The 18,736-nt window shown below is 44.1% G+C and overlaps 1 protein-coding gene across 1 annotated transcript in view; it reads right to left on the reverse strand.

Annotated features, from left to right (window-relative positions):
- Positions 1-18,262, reverse strand: part of myo15aa (myosin XVAa) — a 59,296-nt gene extending 41,034 nt beyond the window's left edge. The window contains exons 1-3 of the mRNA XM_026165587.1: positions 18,216-18,262; positions 811-893; positions 396-459 (exon numbers count right to left, since the gene is read on the reverse strand). Coding sequence (XP_026021372.1) covers positions 396-459; positions 811-893; positions 18,216-18,230 — 162 coding nt within the window. The 5' untranslated portion in view covers positions 18,231-18,262. The remainder of the gene's footprint in view (positions 1-395; positions 460-810; positions 894-18,215) is intronic.
- Positions 18,263-18,736: the final 474 nt, after the last annotated feature.

The raw sequence follows: 18,736 nt of genomic DNA on the forward strand, positions 1-18,736 counted from the left end.
CCTGTGGGTCAATTTAGATGTACAGCCAAGATGTAAATCCATCTGGCTACAATGTGTATTAAAACTGGTATCTAAAATTATTGACCAAAGAATTAAATACATGCACTATGTCCCTTTTATAACTCTTGATTCCAGGTTAAAAATGTACGCTTTTTGGTGTAACCCAAGGTTTACAGGTCAGGTTTTGTTTGTCTTTCAAACTCAATGTAGTTTGTGAAGTAGCCATAGATGTTTATAGACAACGTTTTTGTCATCCAACTAAATAAAAATTAAGGAAAATTTTAAGACAACAAGATAACTTGACCATACATGAGTGCTGCAAAGACAAAAACAAAAAAACATCCTTAGGGTTGTTTTTGCAATGTGTGTATTGCTTAAATACTTTAAATACTTACATAAATAACCTCTCTCTCAAACCTTTTCCTTATGTTCAGCAGAACAGCCACTTCATGCATGTCACTAGGGGAAAGAAGCAATTAGAGTATTATTTATGGGGTTATGAACAAAAAAAGCAACCCAAAACCACACTATTTTTTCATGTTTGAGTTCAACTGAATTTAAATTGAGCTTTTTTTTTCTTACAGCCAAATACTTTCTCCACCCTTTCATCATTCTTTAGTTATAAAGGTGTTATAAAATGTGTTGTGCAACACTGCCTGCTGAGCACAATGCATTGCCTCCATAATCTGATAACCAAAAATATGACTTAAATATATACAAATACTGAACAACCAGACAGTGTTCAAGGTCCCCACTGCTTTGTTCTAAGTGTAACTGTGGTGTACTGTGGCATTTTTGTTTTTAACTTACTCTAGCTGTGTCATATCTTCAACACCATTTTCCTCTCTTTGCTCCCGCTGAACCATTGTGGGCAGGCTTCTGATTGCATACATCTAAAACAAGCACAGACATTCAGAAATTAAATGCAAGTACATGTTACAAGAACACATTCACTCACAAGAAACTGTTGATTCTCTTACTTTTGAATTATTATTAGTTGCTTACCCTCAAACTTTATGAAAAACATTTCAGAAATTTTTACCTTTTTTGCTGTTTAGCAAAACATTCTGCTTTTTCAAAACAAAAACATCAAGACATACCTAATCATTTATGGAACTTTTTCACTCTAATGTTACACTAGATATTTCGAACTCACTGCATAAACAAAAGCACTTCACAGGTTGACACCATGACAATTTTAGCCATTGTGGATACATAGTTTTGTCATGCCACATTCGTTTTTAGAAATTACCTTGTCAAACCACTGCCCATGTGGTTCCCCCTCCCTGCGGAGATTCCATTCTCCTTGCTCATTCCCCAAGCCTTCCTGTCCCATCAAGCTGCGGGGGTCCAGCAGCTCCCCTTCACCATACATGGACCACTTATTTAAGTTTTGGACTGTGCCATGAGGTAAAACCCTCTCTGCCCCCCACACATCTTCATCTTGTTGGGCTTCAACTCCAGCGTTCTGTGCCCAGTGCTGTCTAGGGCCAGATCCTTGCACCTGGGGTGATACTACTGCATATGAGGAGGGTAGGCGAAAGGAGGCCCCCCGAAGGTGAGGGTTCTGCAAAGCACCAGATAGGTTGAGTGTTCGAGGTTCTGGTGCTTTGGGGGCACCGAGTCGTGTCATGATATTGCCATCAGGGAGGCGGTATTTCGCCCCACGAAGGTTTGGGTTTTTTGATAAGGCATTAGATAGGTCAAGCGCTTTGGGTGTCGAAGCCGGCTGAGGGCGGGTCATGAGAGTTCCGTCTGGCAAACGGTAAGTGGCAGATCGGAGGTTCTGGTTGCGAAGAGCATTGGAAAGGTCAAGTGAGCGCGGTTGAGAGGCATCAGTAGATCCAGGCTGCTTAAATAATGATGTGTTTGGAAGCCTATAAGAGGCACCACGGATGTTGGTTTTTAACAATGCACCAGAAAGGACAGGGCCGAAAGAAGCAGAGGAAGAAGGTTGAGCTTGGTTCCGTGAGAACAATGAAGATCCTTCTGGGAGCTGAAACTTTGCCTTACGCAAGTTAGCATTCATCAGGGCGCTAGAAAGCCCAGGGGAGGCTACTGAGCTCTCTGCACTCTGCGTCTGCTCTCCTGGACGTGTGAGAAATGAACTGTCTGGTAATCGATAAGAGGCGTTACGAACATTAGCATTGAGAAGAGCAGAGGAGAGTGTAGAAGAGGAAAGGGAGGGTGCAGATGTGGACTCTGTCCTGGTAACAAGTGTACCATCAGGTAAACGATATGTGGCTTGTCGCAAATTGGGATTGAGCAAAGCAGAGGACAGCATAGGGGAAGACAGTGGAGATGGACCTGAGACATGTTCAGCAGGTTCATTTCTTGTGACAAAAGAGCCATCGGGTAGTCTATAGGTCGCCCGATGTAGGCTTTGGTTCTGTAAGGCATTAGAGAGCATCCCACTGCTAACACCACCTACACTATCAGTGTTAACTGGAGTCTCAACAGGGCCCCGGGACATTGTCAAAGTGCCACCTGGAAGCTTGAACATGGATCCCTGGATGTGTGAAGTTCGCAATCCACCTGAGAGAAGTGGGGAGCTACCTCTGACACCTCCTTGTTGTTGTGGGGAAGGTGGAGGAGCAGGTGAGCCTGGCAATGTGGGGGAGGGTTGTCGCTGAAATGGTGAAGCAAAAGAAGCATTACGTAGCTGAGAGGTCAGCATAGCAGGGGACAACTGTGGGGAGGAAGGGACAGAAGGGGCAAGAGGGACTGCTGCTTCAGGTGGCGTGAGAACTGTTGTATAGAGGTTGGCATTGCGTTGCAGAGGAAATGAGTAGGAGGCACTCCGTAGGCGTGAGTTCTGCATTAAAGCATTGGATAGACCAGCAGTGGGATACTGGGGCATCATCTGGCTCTCCTGTACATTAGCTGATATCTCCTCCTGTCCACCAGGCATGACAGGTAACGGGCTCCTCTGAAAAGCTGTGGTGTTGCTGACATTGTGCAGGTAAGGGTTCTGGAGTGTGCGTCCAAGATTAGGTGATGAGGGTGTAAGTTGAGGGAGGCTCTGAGGGTAAATCTCATGTTGTGTTTGTGGGGAGCTGGGCCTTTGTAAAGGTGAAGTGTGAGCTATAGTGGAGTAAGGGAGAGGAGAGGTAGGAAAGGGTGAGCCTACAATTTGACCGTTTGGTAAAGCATTTGTAAGCATTGGAGATGGGCCTGGCTCCATCAATGTATAGTCATAATGAGTGATATTCTGTGATGGTGGAAAAGTAGCAAGAGAAATATTAGCATTAGGAACAGGAGGCTGAAAAGATGCTGGTCTGAAACCATGGGGACTCATTGCCCTGTGAGGCAAAGGGGAGGGTGGATGAGACAAATGGTGCATGGGAGATGCAGAACGGGACAGCATTGGAGATTGTTGATGCAAGGGCTGTGGAGATGGAGGTGTACTCTGAAGCCGGCGCACTGATGGCTGGGAAGAAAGAGGGCCACTCTGTTTCAATGATTGCTGTGGAGGGGCAGGGGGACCTGGAGGAGGTGCTCTGAATGACTGCCTAGACTGAAGAGAGGACTGGTTTCTGGGCATTCGGACTAATGGCTGCCCTCTACCTACAGGTCTGTGGAATCCTCGTTGGGGGGTACCAATTCGCTTGGACTCCCTTAACCCTGTAGGCCGGGAGCCTGCCCTGGCTAACATCGGTGTTCCAGCTATATCCTCTATCTGACCTGAAAGAGGGGCGGGACCACTATGGATGGAGGACCTAAATGGGGCAACATGCTGAGTAACAGGGGCCCCGTGTCGACTGTGTCTCTGTAAGTAGGGGTTGGCTGGAGACGGTTTCACAGCCCCCATGGGCACATGACTTCGAATCCCTGCACCACCTCTCATTCTGCGAGTAGAGGAGCGGGTGGGGAGGGGTCTACTGGTGATGCGCGACGGCGATGGAGAAGGAGGGCGATGGGGAGAGGTGGGGCGGAAGGATCGCGGAGGCGACTCAGCTCTTTCAGGTTGAGTCGGGCTCCTTCTTTGTGAATGTGGCTGGGGTGGAGAGGGGGAACGCCTCATCTTAGATGTCTGTTTTCTTCCTCTGAACAATTGTGGTCTGGTAGAAGGCAAATGGACTGCATCTGGTGGAGGTTGCTGTCTAAAGGAGAGTCTTGGGGAAGGTGGTGGGCTTGCTCTCTTCCTTAGCGATCCCCGGGGAGAAGCTAGCGGGCTGGAAATTGGGGATTGGGGTCGGACAGATGAAGGTGCTCGACGCAACCGAATATCTCCCCTCTCTTTTGTCATTGAAGGTTGAGTTCTCACTGACATACCTCTCCTATGTTGTAGTGGAGAAGAAGGTGGTGGGCTGTGTGGTCTGCGCCTGTTAACTGGGGATGTTGGCCTTTGACCTGGCACTGGGGCCCGCTGACTGAGCACCCGCCTATGAGGGTGAGGAGAGAGGTGTAGGTCAGACCGGATGCCTGTTTGGAAGTCCATGTGATGTGGTGAAAGGCGAGATGAAGGAGGCGCCATTGCCCTAGTTGATCCCAGCCTCAGTGATAGCTGTGGGGATGGAAGGGGACTCATTCGGCGCACTGGCCTAGGTGAGGCAACAGGTGAATGTAGCTGTGAATGCATCATTGGCTGCACTGGTGGACCCAGTGGTGTCATTTGAACCATCTGGAATGTCTGTGGGTCTTGTGCAAAGGGATCTTGATAGACTTGTGAGGAGAACTGAGGTGGCAGGGGAGATGGGGTCAGATGACTAGGAGAAACAGGGAAAGGAGGGTAAGTGTGCTGAGGGAAAGGAATGTGTTCTTGTTGAATGCTTGCGGCTGTAAGAAAAGGGGCGTGTCCAGCAAGAATGGAAGTGTGTTGTTGGTTCATGACAGTAGGGTAATTTGGCTGTGTAGGATGATATGTGTGGATGGGTTGCTCATATTGTATATCTGACATCATCTCCTGATTGTTGAGGGCCAGAACTGGGGAGGGAGGAGGAACCATAGGGGATGGGGGACGAGAATGAAGAGGAGGTGGTGGCAATGTTTCCACCTCTAGTCTGTCTTTTCCAAATAACCTAACCTGGGGCCTGGGAAACCTGAACTGCTGTGTAGGAACTGGCTCAGGTAGAGGATAAGACAGCTGTTCTTGTCCATATAGCTGCCCAATCTCAACTGGAATCAGCCCAGAATCCATATGGAAAGGTTGCTGATAATGATTATAAGTAGGAGCAGGCTGTGGATATCCCAGCATTGGGTCATTATATAGACCGGAAACAAAACCATTTCCACCGTTCATCAGTCCATAAGAGTCTGAAAGGCCAAAGGCAGATCCCACATTGTGGTCAAAGTATTCTTCATATGGCCAAGGGTCATATGGGTCAGAGAAACCATTTATGGCATCACCATAATAGCCATATGGTTCTGACTCTATTGCATATAGCGTTCCATCCTCACCATAGTAGTACTCCACCCCTTCATCACCATAGTAATCGTCATACTCATCCTCATAGTAGCCATAAGGGTAATCATAGTAATCCATTTCATCATCATAGTAAAGCTCGTCATCGTAATAAAAGTTGCCTTCCTCATCATAGTAACCATATTCATCTTCCCACTCATCATCATCATAGTAATCCATTTCCTCTCCAAAAGGGTCATATGGGTCATAGGCAATTGGTTGTCTACCAAAGCCTCTAGGCCTCCACCTGTCATGGTAATCATCCTCATATCCATGCTCATTATCATCATACTCATATTCTCCATTGTAATAATGTGTCTGTCTCCCTCTAGTGTCCCTGTTGGCAAATGACAAGCGCTTTCGGCCTCGTCCTCCAGCCCTTGCACCAAATTGACCATGGCCCTTTGAAGTCAGGAACCTCCCTGTCAACCAGTTTGTTGCTGCAGCTATCCTCCCTAACATCGAACTTTTAGCCTTAAAGCCTGGTGTGGTTTTCTTTTTGCCAAACATGCCTTTGAACTTCCCTCCTAGTCCCTTTGCCTCTGTTGCCATGTTTCCTTTACCCCCTAAACTGGATAGATTTATTGTCTTTTTAGGTGGTGTGGTTTCTTTTGCATTGTTGTCTTTTTTATTAAGCAAGCTGAAGCCAGACAAGCCTGGCTTTTTGTCAGCAGACTTTGCCCCAAAACCAGCAAAAAGCTTACTGGTGCCTAGAAGTGGTTTACTACCAGCAGCTGGTTTCTTTTTTTTGGAGAGTCGTAGGAAGAGACGAGATGTGCTTTTAAGGTTTCTCTTTGGTTTTGCCTTCTCTGGCTGCTGTTGTTTAGAGGGAAAACTGAAAGGGGATGCCTTTCCTGTAAGGCCTGTTATGGCTTTGGAAGCTCCTTTCAGGTGAGATTTCACATCGGGTGTCTTCTGTACTTTTGCTGCTCCTAAGGTCTTCTTCTGCCCCTCTGCAGCAAATCCCATCATGGCCTTAGACGCTCCTTTAATGTGTACATCACTCATCTTTTTCAGGTTTACTGCACCCATTCCTTTTTTGATTTGTGGCTTTCCATCATCACTCTCATCATCTGATGGAGGAGGCTGTTTAGAAGGAGGCTTAAAACCCTTTACAGCCATGGCCTTGGATGCACCTTTAAGAGCTGCTTTCCCTTTCCCTTTATCTGGTTTCTTGGTCACTACTTCTTCCTCACTGTCACCACTTTCTTCTTCCTCAGTCTTCATCTCCTCTTCTTCTTCCTCCGACCCCTCCTCCGACTCACTGACAGGTTTCTTTCCTTTTCCCTTCTTTCCATCATCCTTTCCTTTCCCCTTAGCTGGGGGCTCCTCCACCTTCTTCCCCCCTTTCTTGTCAACTTTTCCTCCTTTTTTATCATCCTTCCCTCCCTTCTTTGGTTCCTCTGACTTGCCTTTCTTGGCAGCTGATTTTGGGTCACCTTTTTTGGGTGGCATGATGAATTCTGAGTCAAATCATTTCAAAGAAGGTCAGGAAGTTCCCAAACGCATGCTGGACAGGGCAGCATTAATGTAAATGTTGATATGCAGCATTGAGAAGAGCAGTTTAAACAGAAGCGACATCCTCTCATCCCCAGTTGCTTTCATGTCTTCTCTCCTTTTTCCTCCATCCGATCTGTCAGTGTGACACCACAAACACACACTTCAGGATACTCTGTCTCGAGTCAGTTGTTCTATAATGCACACCAAGATAAACACAAACCACAGTCCTTCAAAAGACGATCTAGTAACAGAGTCGGAATCTCAGCCATCAGTGCTCGCTCGCATTACAATACGTCCTCAATCCTCGGCAAAAGAGCTGTTTTCTAAGCACAAAAAGAGAAACAAACCTCCTTTCCAGGAGTATTGCAAAAAAAACCCAAAAAACCCCCAAAAACTCCCCAAACTGCAGATGCTTACTGATTTTCAAATATCACATATGGAAAAAAAAATCGTGCTGATTGTTTCCAAGTTTTACCCACTTACTGAGTTTTTCCACTTAACATCTAAAATAAGAAAATAATCCATCATGGCAAAGCAAGTTCCTGGTCCCGATGGTCTGTATGGGTTTGTAAGTAATTTCCCAGGTTCACACGACAGATAAAAGACCCTGCTATCCCACTGACAGACTCTGTGTAGTCCTTTGTGTGTCTCCCATTGTCAGTTCGTCCTGTGAGTCCAGCAGTGAATCCTCATCTTGGCCACCGCACCAACTTTAGCGCAATGCTCCCCCCAACAAGGAGAGCCGATGCAAGTGCGTCAGAGTGAGTCTCCGTGTCAAGGGATGTCCTCTTCTTTGTCTCAGAATGAGTGTGCACAAGTGTTGCGTTTGCGGTTGTATCCACCCACAACCGCGTCAGCTTGCCTTTGTGACCTCCTGCAACCTTTTCCATCTCTCTCTGGTTACTGAAACTTCCACAGCCCAGTTCACCTCAACACGAGGCCTCTTCCGCATCTCAATCCAGTTGCATGACATAGGAGCATATATAGAAATATAGAAATATATTGTATGTCTGTGCGTGCATGTGCATCAGAATATGAGTCTCCCCAGTTACAATTGAAAAGGGGAACCATAATGTCCCAGCTATACTGGCTTGGGGTAACACTATCTGCTGCCTCACTTCTGTATGAATAATGCAAGCTGGCTGAGCTGTTGCTAAACTGTGTCTGAGAGGCAAAGCTTCAAATAGCTTAACCACACACATACATGCACACAGACACACACACAAGAAGCAGCATGGACCACAGCTGAGAGTGATGCCTTCTATTAGGTTCCTACAGTGCATATGCACAATACATTTTATGGAAAAAGACACCATTCAAGGATCTAAAATGTCAACTAAAAAAGCAAGTAAGGATTTAGGAAAGATTTAAGAAAATCAAGTCGCTTTGCTTCTTATTGATATTGCCCAGATCTTTTAAAAACTCAGTCTGCTTCGTGACCATAAACTGGCTATTATGCATCTTTCTAAATATTAATGATGGCTGCTATGAGGCAAACTAAAGAACAGCCAAACAACAAAAACCTTTTTATTATTTTCCCCCTCATTATTGTGGCATGTTGGCATATTTAAACTGGTAAAAACACAAACACACATACATGTATGGGCTGTCAGTAGATGCGCAATGGGAAGTGCAAAAGACTGAGAGAATTACAGAAGTGTCTGTCGTGGATTCATTGATGATGGGCTGATATTCCAGGAGGTCATCTCAGTGGCAGATATGAATGTTTAATGACTGCCCTGTGTTCTTTCTACGTAGCATGGATAAAACATTCAGCAAGGGCTCCTCTAAATATATCACAAAGGGTCAACCCCACCCAGGCCCGCTGCCCAACCAATATATTATACATACTGCTGTCAGGGGTTAACAGCCAGACATCATACAGCAGATGGAAAGTAATGGTTTAATACTGGCATTTACAACCATTCATCTACAAGGAAAATTACAATGAACAAAATAAGGATTGTGGTTATTAATGCCAACCACAGTTAACAGGTTGACCTCTAACTTTTCTAACCACTGAATTGGAATGACTAATAGTCTTGACCTGAGAGTACATCCAAGCAGAAATGGGTATCACGTTTCCTCGAAGGCAGTGACCATAGCACACTCTAAACTGTCTGCAGCCTGTGCAGCAATAACAACAGCAGTTGTCGGTATCATCTAACTGCCGGTAGAGATAAGAGGGTGAAGACAGGACAGAGAACGGGCCCAGAGGAAAGTTCAAAAGTTCCTTCCATGTGAACACTGTTGGTCACCAGGCAGGTAACAAGACACACAAAATGCTCTATTTGATATGTGTGATATGCATCTGCTGTCTGACTGATGTGGCCTGCTGACTGAGTGAATGTGCAATGAACAGAGCACAAGTGACAGAAATGACTGAGGTGGAAAAAGAGGGGAGGTAGAAGGCATGTAAAAGACAGAATCTGTAATAGTGTGTAAACTGCAGATTACTCCAAATAAACTATGGATTACTATGTGGTGATAGGTGTCCCTCAGAGAAAACTGTTATTGAGAAGAAGTGAAAACGAGGAGCGGCAGGAAAGGAAGATAGAGAGTGAACGAGAGATGACGATCAAGTCTTTTCATCCGTGTGCCAACCACTGACAACAGGCTTTCAGTGAACCCACTCACTGATACAAGACTAATAAAGGAGATCACCTGAGCAGAGCATAGCCAACAAGCTCATTCAGTGAGTGGGGACACGTGCGCGCGCACACACACACACACACACACACACACACACACACACACACACACACACACACACACACACACACACACTAGTGTTACAGGGGCAATTTATTTGCAGGAAAAGCAGCAGCGTTTATTATGATTGCATTAGTTAATTGCTACATGCATCTACACCTCAGGGGTTTCAACCAACTGGACAGCACTGGAAACAGTGAAGAAGGGTATACGTTTTTGGACTTTTAAATGTATTTGAATACATTTTTCCTGTTGATAAAGACTTCCCCAATGGCCATTCATATTATCAGTCACATTCATACAGCACTTTAATCTAAGCACTTAAGAGCTTTATTTACCTTGCACTCAAAACTATGGCATATTTAGCATCACTACCTGAGCACATGGAGGAGAACATGCACACTGATAGGCCCAGAGACCAAGACATGTGAACCCTGAACCTTGATGAACATCATGTCATTTTCACAATAACAATGTTAATTATCTTAGCATCTTGGCTTAGCATGTTAGCATGTTAACATTTACTACATAGCAGCACTAAACACAAAGTTTAGATGACATCATTAGTTTTGCTCACAAGCCATAAATATAATATAAACAGACCAAAGTAATGGATCTACAATTGACCTTTAAACAAACACAATGCTGGAGATGATCACGCCCATCTGCTATACGGTCAAAGTGACAGAATAATACTCCACAGTGACATATTTGCTTATGAAACATGGGTGTAAAACATAAAGAGGAAAATGACTGACAGAAAGAAACACAGAGTTAAGGAGGGAGAGTGTCCTTCAGACTGAAGGAAAGACAGGAGGATGAGGAGGCTGGATTCAGGTTTCCTGTAAGCCTTTAAGCCCCATTCAGGTCTTAACCTGCGCTGTCAGACTTGACAATGCAGGAAATGCCAGCAGCTAGTAACTCACTGAAGACTTGTCTCAGTGGATCAGACATCATTTCTTGGTTGGTTTGACTGCTTGAACAGACTCACTAAAGATAAGACACACACTTTGACTTGTTTAATGTTACTGGGTGTGAATGTTCTGGCTATTCACTTATGTACCCTGCTTATCGCTCTGTAAAAAACTGAGCTTTTACCACAAAGTGGTAAAGAAAATAAATGCATAATAAAATATGTACAAGTTCAGACTTTACACAGACATTTAGAAAATTACCGTAAATGTCGGGCTATAAGCCGCTACTTTTTGCACAAGCTTTGAACCCTGCGGCTTTTAGTCAGGTGCGGCTTTTCTATGGATTTTCCATGATTTTTGTCATATCGTAAGACGATTTGTTTTGTGTGTTCCGCTGTTGTACGGCACTACGTTGCCTGGCGGAAGGATCGGGGTTCAAGAGTGGTATGTTAGTCACATGTCCGTCCGCCAGGCAACGTAGTGCCGTACGAAGTAGCGCGAAAAACAAACTTCAAAGTAGCGCTACGCGTTCAGCGGGAGTCGTGGATGATGAGCGGCGATAAACTTGCAAGTTATGCCCAAAAAGCAAGTTATGCCCAACTCCACCGGTGGATTCTGACAGCGTGGAAAAGTGTGAAAACATCCACGATCACCAACGGATTTTGAAGGGCTGGACTGCTGCATGATGGAGAGGAGGACACCGCCACGGCCCTTCTGAGGGTGTTCGACTCTGACACTGACAATGAGGATTTCTTTGGTTTTGAAAGTGACAACGAAGGAGAGAAGAAGAGTGGATGACGAAGCCATCCTGAGCCTGTTTGTATCCGACACTGGAGAAGAGGACTTTGGTGGTTTTAGTGCGTAGGAAGAAGAGAAAGATGGTGAATGACTGACTTTTCTTCTTGTTAAAGCTGTGTCACTGCACCTGAGCCTAAAAGGTAGGCCGAATCTATTGTTCTGGTGTGCTGTAGGTTATTGTTATGTACTACATGTGCAAATATGTACCCATAACTTGTTTTTCAAAATATTAATAAAAGTGATGTCTCCAAACAGCCATCTCTTTCCTGACAATTCCCTTTGTGCATATTCTCTTACATATGATAAGTCAACATTGAAACACCTGCGGCTTTTGGTCAGGTGCGGCTAATGTATGTACAAAACAGGATTTTCCCCTGATTTTAGCTTGTGCGGCTAATATTTAGGTGCGCTTTGTAGTCCGGGAAATACGGTAGTCAGAATTTTCACAAAAAGAACAGACCTCGAGAAAAGAGAGAATACTTCACAGCTTTGTAAATATTTTTGATGAAGTAATACTGACAAACTTCCTGCAGTACATGCACGGATGTAGTTTTGAAGATTGCACATACTAAGTATAACCCCCAAACCTCATGTTCAATAAGCCTAGAAGTCTAGAATTAAAGTTTGGGCCAATCCTAGGTCTTCAGTGTAAAACCAGCCAACTATGTTTTATATTTCTACATTCTACAGAGAATGAAACAATCACAAACATTGTGGTGCAGAGGCAGGGCCCAGGGCTGTTGGCTAAACCCAATAGCTGTATTCCAAAACTGGGACTTTCATATGAGGCCTCAGTGTGTGAGGCTTATATTAAATATAAGATGTAATTCTGTACTTGTGATTGATCCCTATGACCAGAATGAAGAGAAGTCATTAGTTTTGTCAATAACAGGGTCCAACTTTATCCCTGCAAACAACTAAAGCGAACCTTTGAATGTCAAAAACTGATAAAGGTTATGCAGGCTGAGAATATTCTGCTTTGATGTGAGGTTTTTTAAAGCATTTATAATGTTATCTTTAAAAGAATTGAGCGTGAGCATGCTTTCTTTTCAGATAATAATTATATTATGTGGGCGATTATCCATGACAATGGAAAATTGACCAATTATAGCCTCCTAAGATCCAAGGAAAAAGGATCTTCCCATTGAACTTTTTGATTTCCTGCCTCTTTGGAGCTAAAAGAGGCCACCCAAACACATGAGATGTCAGTGGAAAGCTCAGGATGTCCTCTATTTAGTACATCAGGATCAGTATGGTAGCTCAAATAAGTCAAAATATATAGACCAAAAACACATGAATGACATGACAGAGGACATGAATGAATAGACTGGTTCTTATATATACCATTTTGTCATCAGACCACACGAAGCAGAATGCCTGTGCGCTCTCCGACCTTATTTTCAAAAACATTCCTTATAAAGATACTTGCAATGACCCATCAGCTCATTCAAACAGCAACACTGACGTAGGTGCCCTTGATTCCCTTTAACGGTTTTAATTTCGTCATTGCAACACTATTGTTTGTCTATTGAGGAGCCGAAAGACAGTTAAAAACTTGTTTAAAAAAACTAAAAAGGTCTTTAGTTCCTCCTACAGAAGGCATCAGCAGATCCAGATTTGCATGAGGACACACAAACACAAACTCACAGTGCTAAATCAACACGAGCCACTGTTACAGTATTGTAACTCCTCCAGTACTGTCACAAAGAGATCTGACACTTTGTGCTACAAATTTTACTTTAAAACTGTAACTGTGAAAATAACATCTTTTTTAACAACTGTTAGGTTCCTCACTGGGACTTCTCTTTAACAAGTTTTCCACAAAGTTGTAAAAGTTTAACCGACTAAAGATATACAAGTGCAAATATTTGTTAGTTGGAACACAGCAGCTAAAAATAATTCACTATACAGCGATTTGTGCCAAATTTAAAAACACAGTTTTAAAGCCTTAAATGGCATCTGCTATTTCACCGATCTCCCTTTTTCTTTTTCCACAGAAAGCAGCAGCACAAGTGGATAAAACATCTCATGACAGTGAAGTTGATGGCCCTTCTTTAGTTCTAAAAGCACAATAAGCCCCTGGCTTTTAAGTAGCTTACCTCATCTGTTAATCTGAGTGACTGTGACTGATATTCAGATCATCTGTTTGCTACGAAAATCCATCAATTTATGAACCAACCCACCCACCGTCTGGAATAAAACCACTAAACTCGCCGACTCCTCTGTGCATGGACCGACTCCTCTTCTGGACATTTATATAGTGGCCACACACACGCACAGACACACAAAGTTCACCTCGCTTCTCTGAAATGAAATGAGCAGATCGAATGGTAAACATAACTTCTGATGTTTCAGTATCCACCTGTACATCTACAGAACAAAGGCACAACAGGGAGCAGAGAGAGAACAGTGGTGATTCAGACATATGCATTTTTTTTTGCTGTCCCACGCATCATTAGCGCAGTGATTGGGTTTCTAGGTAAACACGCTGCACTTACAAATGTCAACGTGCAGCATTACCCAGCTTCCTGTCCCAATAAAGTGTTTAAGCAAACAACCGGGTGGATCCTTTGTGTATTAATGGCAGGACTGGCGACCAAGCATCCTCTCCTTACCACACTCACAAACACATATCACGCTATCATCATTGCCAAAGCGTGTCTTAACGTCAGAGCCCAGAGAGTTATTTGTTATAAATCCTGTGCGGTGACAATAGCTGTGAGACATTTGTGTGTGTGTGTGCGTTTCTCTGTTGGGGTGCCTTTTCAGAAGTTGTCTCTCTCTTTCAAACACACACACAGACATAAATCACAAGATTGTAGCTCTGATCATATATATATATATATATATATATATGGACAACTTGCTGTTGTCCATATATACATACAACAGCAAGTTGTCCATACCTGAGGCCTTGGAAACTGCCAAGCAAAGACTCACAGCCTTGGCCAGCCGCTTGAGGAGGTACACCAGAGAGATAGAAGGCAGGAGAATAAACCAGCTGTTCTCCACAGAACCAGCAAAGGTGTACTCTCAGTGGCAAGGGAACAATAAGAGAACAGCACCACCAAGGCTGGAGACGGAGCAATACTGGAAGAGCATATGGGAGAAGGATGCAACCCATAACGGCAATGCTCAGTGGCTAGAGGATCTGAGGGCAGACCACAGCGACCTCCCTGAACAGGGTCCAGTAACCATCACAGTGGCAGATATCCAAGAAAGGGTCTCCAGTATGAAGAGTTGGACAGCACCAGGGCCCGACATGGTTCACGCCTACTGGCTGAAGAAGCTGACTGCACTCCACGAGCGTCTGGCAGCACAAATGAACCAGCTGCTAGTTAACGAAAGACACCCGGAATGGCTAACTGAAGGCCGGACGGTCCTGATCCCCAAGGACCCCAAGAAGGGACCGGTCCCCTCCAACTACTGACCAATAACCTGCCTCAGTACTACATGGAAGCTCCTGTCAGGCATCATATCGGCTAAGATGAACAGGCACATGGGTCAATACATGAGCGGGACACAGAAAGGAATTGGCAAGAATACCAGAGGTGCAAAACACCAGCTACTGGTAGACAGAACAATCAGCCGAGACTGCAAGACCAGACTGACCAACCTGTGCACTGCCTGGATTGATTACAAGAAGGCCTATGACTCAATGCCCCACAGCTGGATACTGGAATGCCTAGAATTGTACAAGATCAATGGGACCCTAAGAGCCTTCATCAGGAACTCAATGGGGATGTGGCGTACAACACTAGAGGCCAACTCCAAGCCCATAGCACAAGTTACCATCAAGTGCGGGATCTACCAAGGAGATGCTCTGTCCCCACTGCTGTTCTGCATAGGCCTGAACCCCCTCAGTGAGATCATTAACAAGACTGGCTACGGATACCGACTACGGAACGGAGCAGTTGTCAGCCACCTCCTGTACATGGATGACATCAAGCTGTATGCCAAGAGTGAACGAGACATCGATTCACTGATCCACACTACCAGGCTATACAGCAATGACATTGGAATGTCGTTCGGACTGGAGAAGTGTAGTCGGATGGTAACAAAGAGAGGGAAGGTAGTCAGAACTGAGGGGATTGAACTACCAGAAGGCAACATTGCAGACATAGAGGACAGTTACAAGTACCTGGGGATCCCGCAGGCAAATGGGAACCATGAAGAGGCCGCTAGAAAGGCTGCAACCACCAAGTACCTGCAGAGGGTCAGGCAAGTCCTGAGGAGTCAGCTGAATGGTAAGAACAAGATCCGGGCCATCAACACATACGCCCTGCCCGTGATCAGGTACCCTGCTGGGGTAATAAGCTGGCCAAAGGAGGAGATAGAAGCCACTGACATAAAGACAAGAAAGCTCCTGACCATGCATGGAGGGTTTCACCCCAAGTCCAGCACCCTGAGGCTGTACGCTAAGCGGAAGGAAGGGGGCCGGGGACTGGTGAGTGTCAGCACCACAGTCCAGGATGAGACAAGGAACATCCAAGAATACATTGGGAAGATGGCCCCAACTGACCGAGTGCTCAGTGAATACCTCAGGCAGCAGAAACCCAAGAATGAGGAGGGAGACGAGGAACCATCATGGAAGGACAGGCCCCTGCACGGTATGTACCACCGGCAGATAGAGGAGGTGGCTGATATCCAGAAATCCTACCAGTGGCTGGACAAAGCTGGACTGAAAGACAGCACAGAGGCACTAATCATGGCAGCACAAGAACAAGCTCTGAGTACAAGATCCATAGAGGCTGGGGTCTATCACACCAGGCAAGACCCCAGGTGCAGGCTGTGTAAAGATGCCCCAGAGACTATCCAGCACATAACAGCAGGGTGCAAGATGCTAGCAGGCAAGGCATACATGGAACGCCATAACCAAGTGGCCGGCATAGTGTACAGGAACATCTGTGCCGAGTATAACCTAGAAGTCCCGAGGTCAAAATGGGAGATGCCCCCAAGGGTGGTGGAGAATGACCGAGCTAAGATCCTGTGGGACTTCCAGATACAGACGGACAAAATGGTGGTGGGTAACCAACCGGACATAGTGGTGGTAGACAAACAGAAGAAGACGGCCGTAGTGATCGATGTAGCGGTTCCCAATGACAGCAATATCAGGAAGAAGGAACACGAGAAGCTGGAGAAATACCAAGGGCTCAGAGAAGAGCTCGAGAGGATGTGGAGGGTGAAGGTAACGGTGGTCCCCGTGGTAATCGGAGCACTAGGTGCGGTGACTCCCAAGCTAGGCGAGTGGCTCCAGCAGATCCCGGGAAAAACATCGGAGATCTCTGTCCAGAAGAGCGCAGTCCTGGGAACAGCTAAGATACTGCGCAGGACCCTCAAGCTCCCAGGCCTCTGGTAGAGGACCCGAGCTTGAAGGATAAACCGCCCGCAGGGGCGTGATGGGTGTTTTTTATATATATGTGTGTGTGTGTGTGTGTGTGTGTGTGTGTGTGTGTGTGTGTGTGTGTGTGTGTGTGTGTGTGTGTGTTTCTCTGTTGGGGTGCCTTTTCAGAAGCTGTCTCTCTCTTTCAAACACACACACAGACATAAATCACAAGATTGTAGCTCTGATCATATATATATATATATATATATATATATATATATATATATATATATATATATATATATATATTCCATATTCCATATATTCCAATTTCATTGTACTACTGTACTATGTATGACTGTGCAATGACAATAAAGACTTATCTTATCTTATCTTATCTTATATATATACATATATATATATATGTGTGTGTGTGTGTGTGTGTGTGTGTGTGTGTGTATCGACACATTCTGCAGATGCCAGAATAATAGAGCGCGATAGGATGCCTATGATAACAATAGCATCACAACAGAGCCTCACAGACCTGAGAATATCTTTCACATCAGATGATATCTGCAGAAGTAACGATACTAATGATAAAATGACGAACTCTATTAACTCTGTTTTTACAGGAAAATTATATTTTTGGGACAAAATATCAACATTGCATTGCTTCCTTCCACGTTTGGATTCTTGCTTTGAAGTTCAGCAGGTCATCTTAAACTGACTAGATATTTGCACCATCTGATTCACAGATGTACCTAATAAAGTGGCAAATGGCTATAATTCTAACACAACAGTTCCTGCTTTCCATTTTCTTCTTTACTTAAATGTTTTTTTTAAACAGGAAACACGACAGTTATGTGAAAACTGCATTCACTTGGTTACTTTTTAGGTTTGTTGAAATATTTCATGACTTTGTGAGTATTTCAAATTAAAATAAAATTTAAAGCGGGCCAATAGGAATCGGATTTGCGAGGGAAATTACTAAGTGTGTTTAACTGTTAATGATTCAATCTGTGCTTTTAACAAAACAGAAACTGGGCTTGCATGTGAGAAGAGAGAATACAATGCTGGATTCGTTTCTCTGTACCGGGCCTGCTTCTTTATGGATGTCACTGATGCTTTAGACAGAGAAACAACTGGACCACTTATTACTGGCCTTAAAAGGCATATAAGTCACACAAAGGCAAATGTCTGTTAGCAGTCTGCCATTCTTTACCTTACAAAAGTACACATGATCAATACAAACAATGTCTATAGAAACTAACATCCACAGATATTACTGCAGAGTGTTTTATATAACTTAGTGCAAAAGGTAAAACTCTATTCTTGTAGCAGCTGAGCAAACATTTTCTGACAACTGAAGTAGTGGTAATATGAGTAGTTAAATATGTCTTGCTGTCTATAGAGACATGAAACTGCACAAATGTTTCTTTAACTAAGGATAAAAACATCAAAAGCAATGAGACATTTGTATTTTGTAATCATATTCTTCTTAATCTTTCACAGCTAGAATATTTTTTCATTTTAAAAAGTATTTCAAAAAAGGTGAACTTACATATTCTGTATCCATGAAAAGTCTCAATCCTTTTTTTCATGGTTATGGGAAACATGGGACAGGCTCCAAGTGGAAGAAAATGGCATATATCTCTTGAAAATAAGATATTCAATATCTCAAATCATTGGAATATTTCTTAAGGTCAATGAAGGATCAAAATACAGAAATGTCCAACTTCTAAAAAGTTAATTTGCACATTCAACACTTGGTTTGATCTCTTATGGTTGAACCAATTGGCTAAAACAATATAGACCCTTTCACAATGTCCAATTTTTTTTATATTTTTTTTTATTTTTTTTTGCCTGTCCCGTTTGGCTCTTTTGCCATCAGAATTGTTGTCTAAAGGCAAAGAAAGATGCCCAACGGATTTACTTTACCAAATTGACCATCCCAGCCTTGCCGTAATGGTCCATTTGATTCACCTTTTATTGTTTATTTTATTTTCACTTACTGAATATGGGACAGACTTGACTGGGGGAAAGAAGGGGAGAAAGAAAGAGGGAAAGAGAAACAGCTGAGAA

The sequence above is a fragment of the Astatotilapia calliptera genome, chromosome 4 (genome assembly GCF_900246225.1).
Source record: "Astatotilapia calliptera chromosome 4, fAstCal1.2, whole genome shotgun sequence".
NCBI classification, from domain to species: domain Eukaryota; kingdom Metazoa; phylum Chordata; class Actinopteri; order Cichliformes; family Cichlidae; genus Astatotilapia; species Astatotilapia calliptera.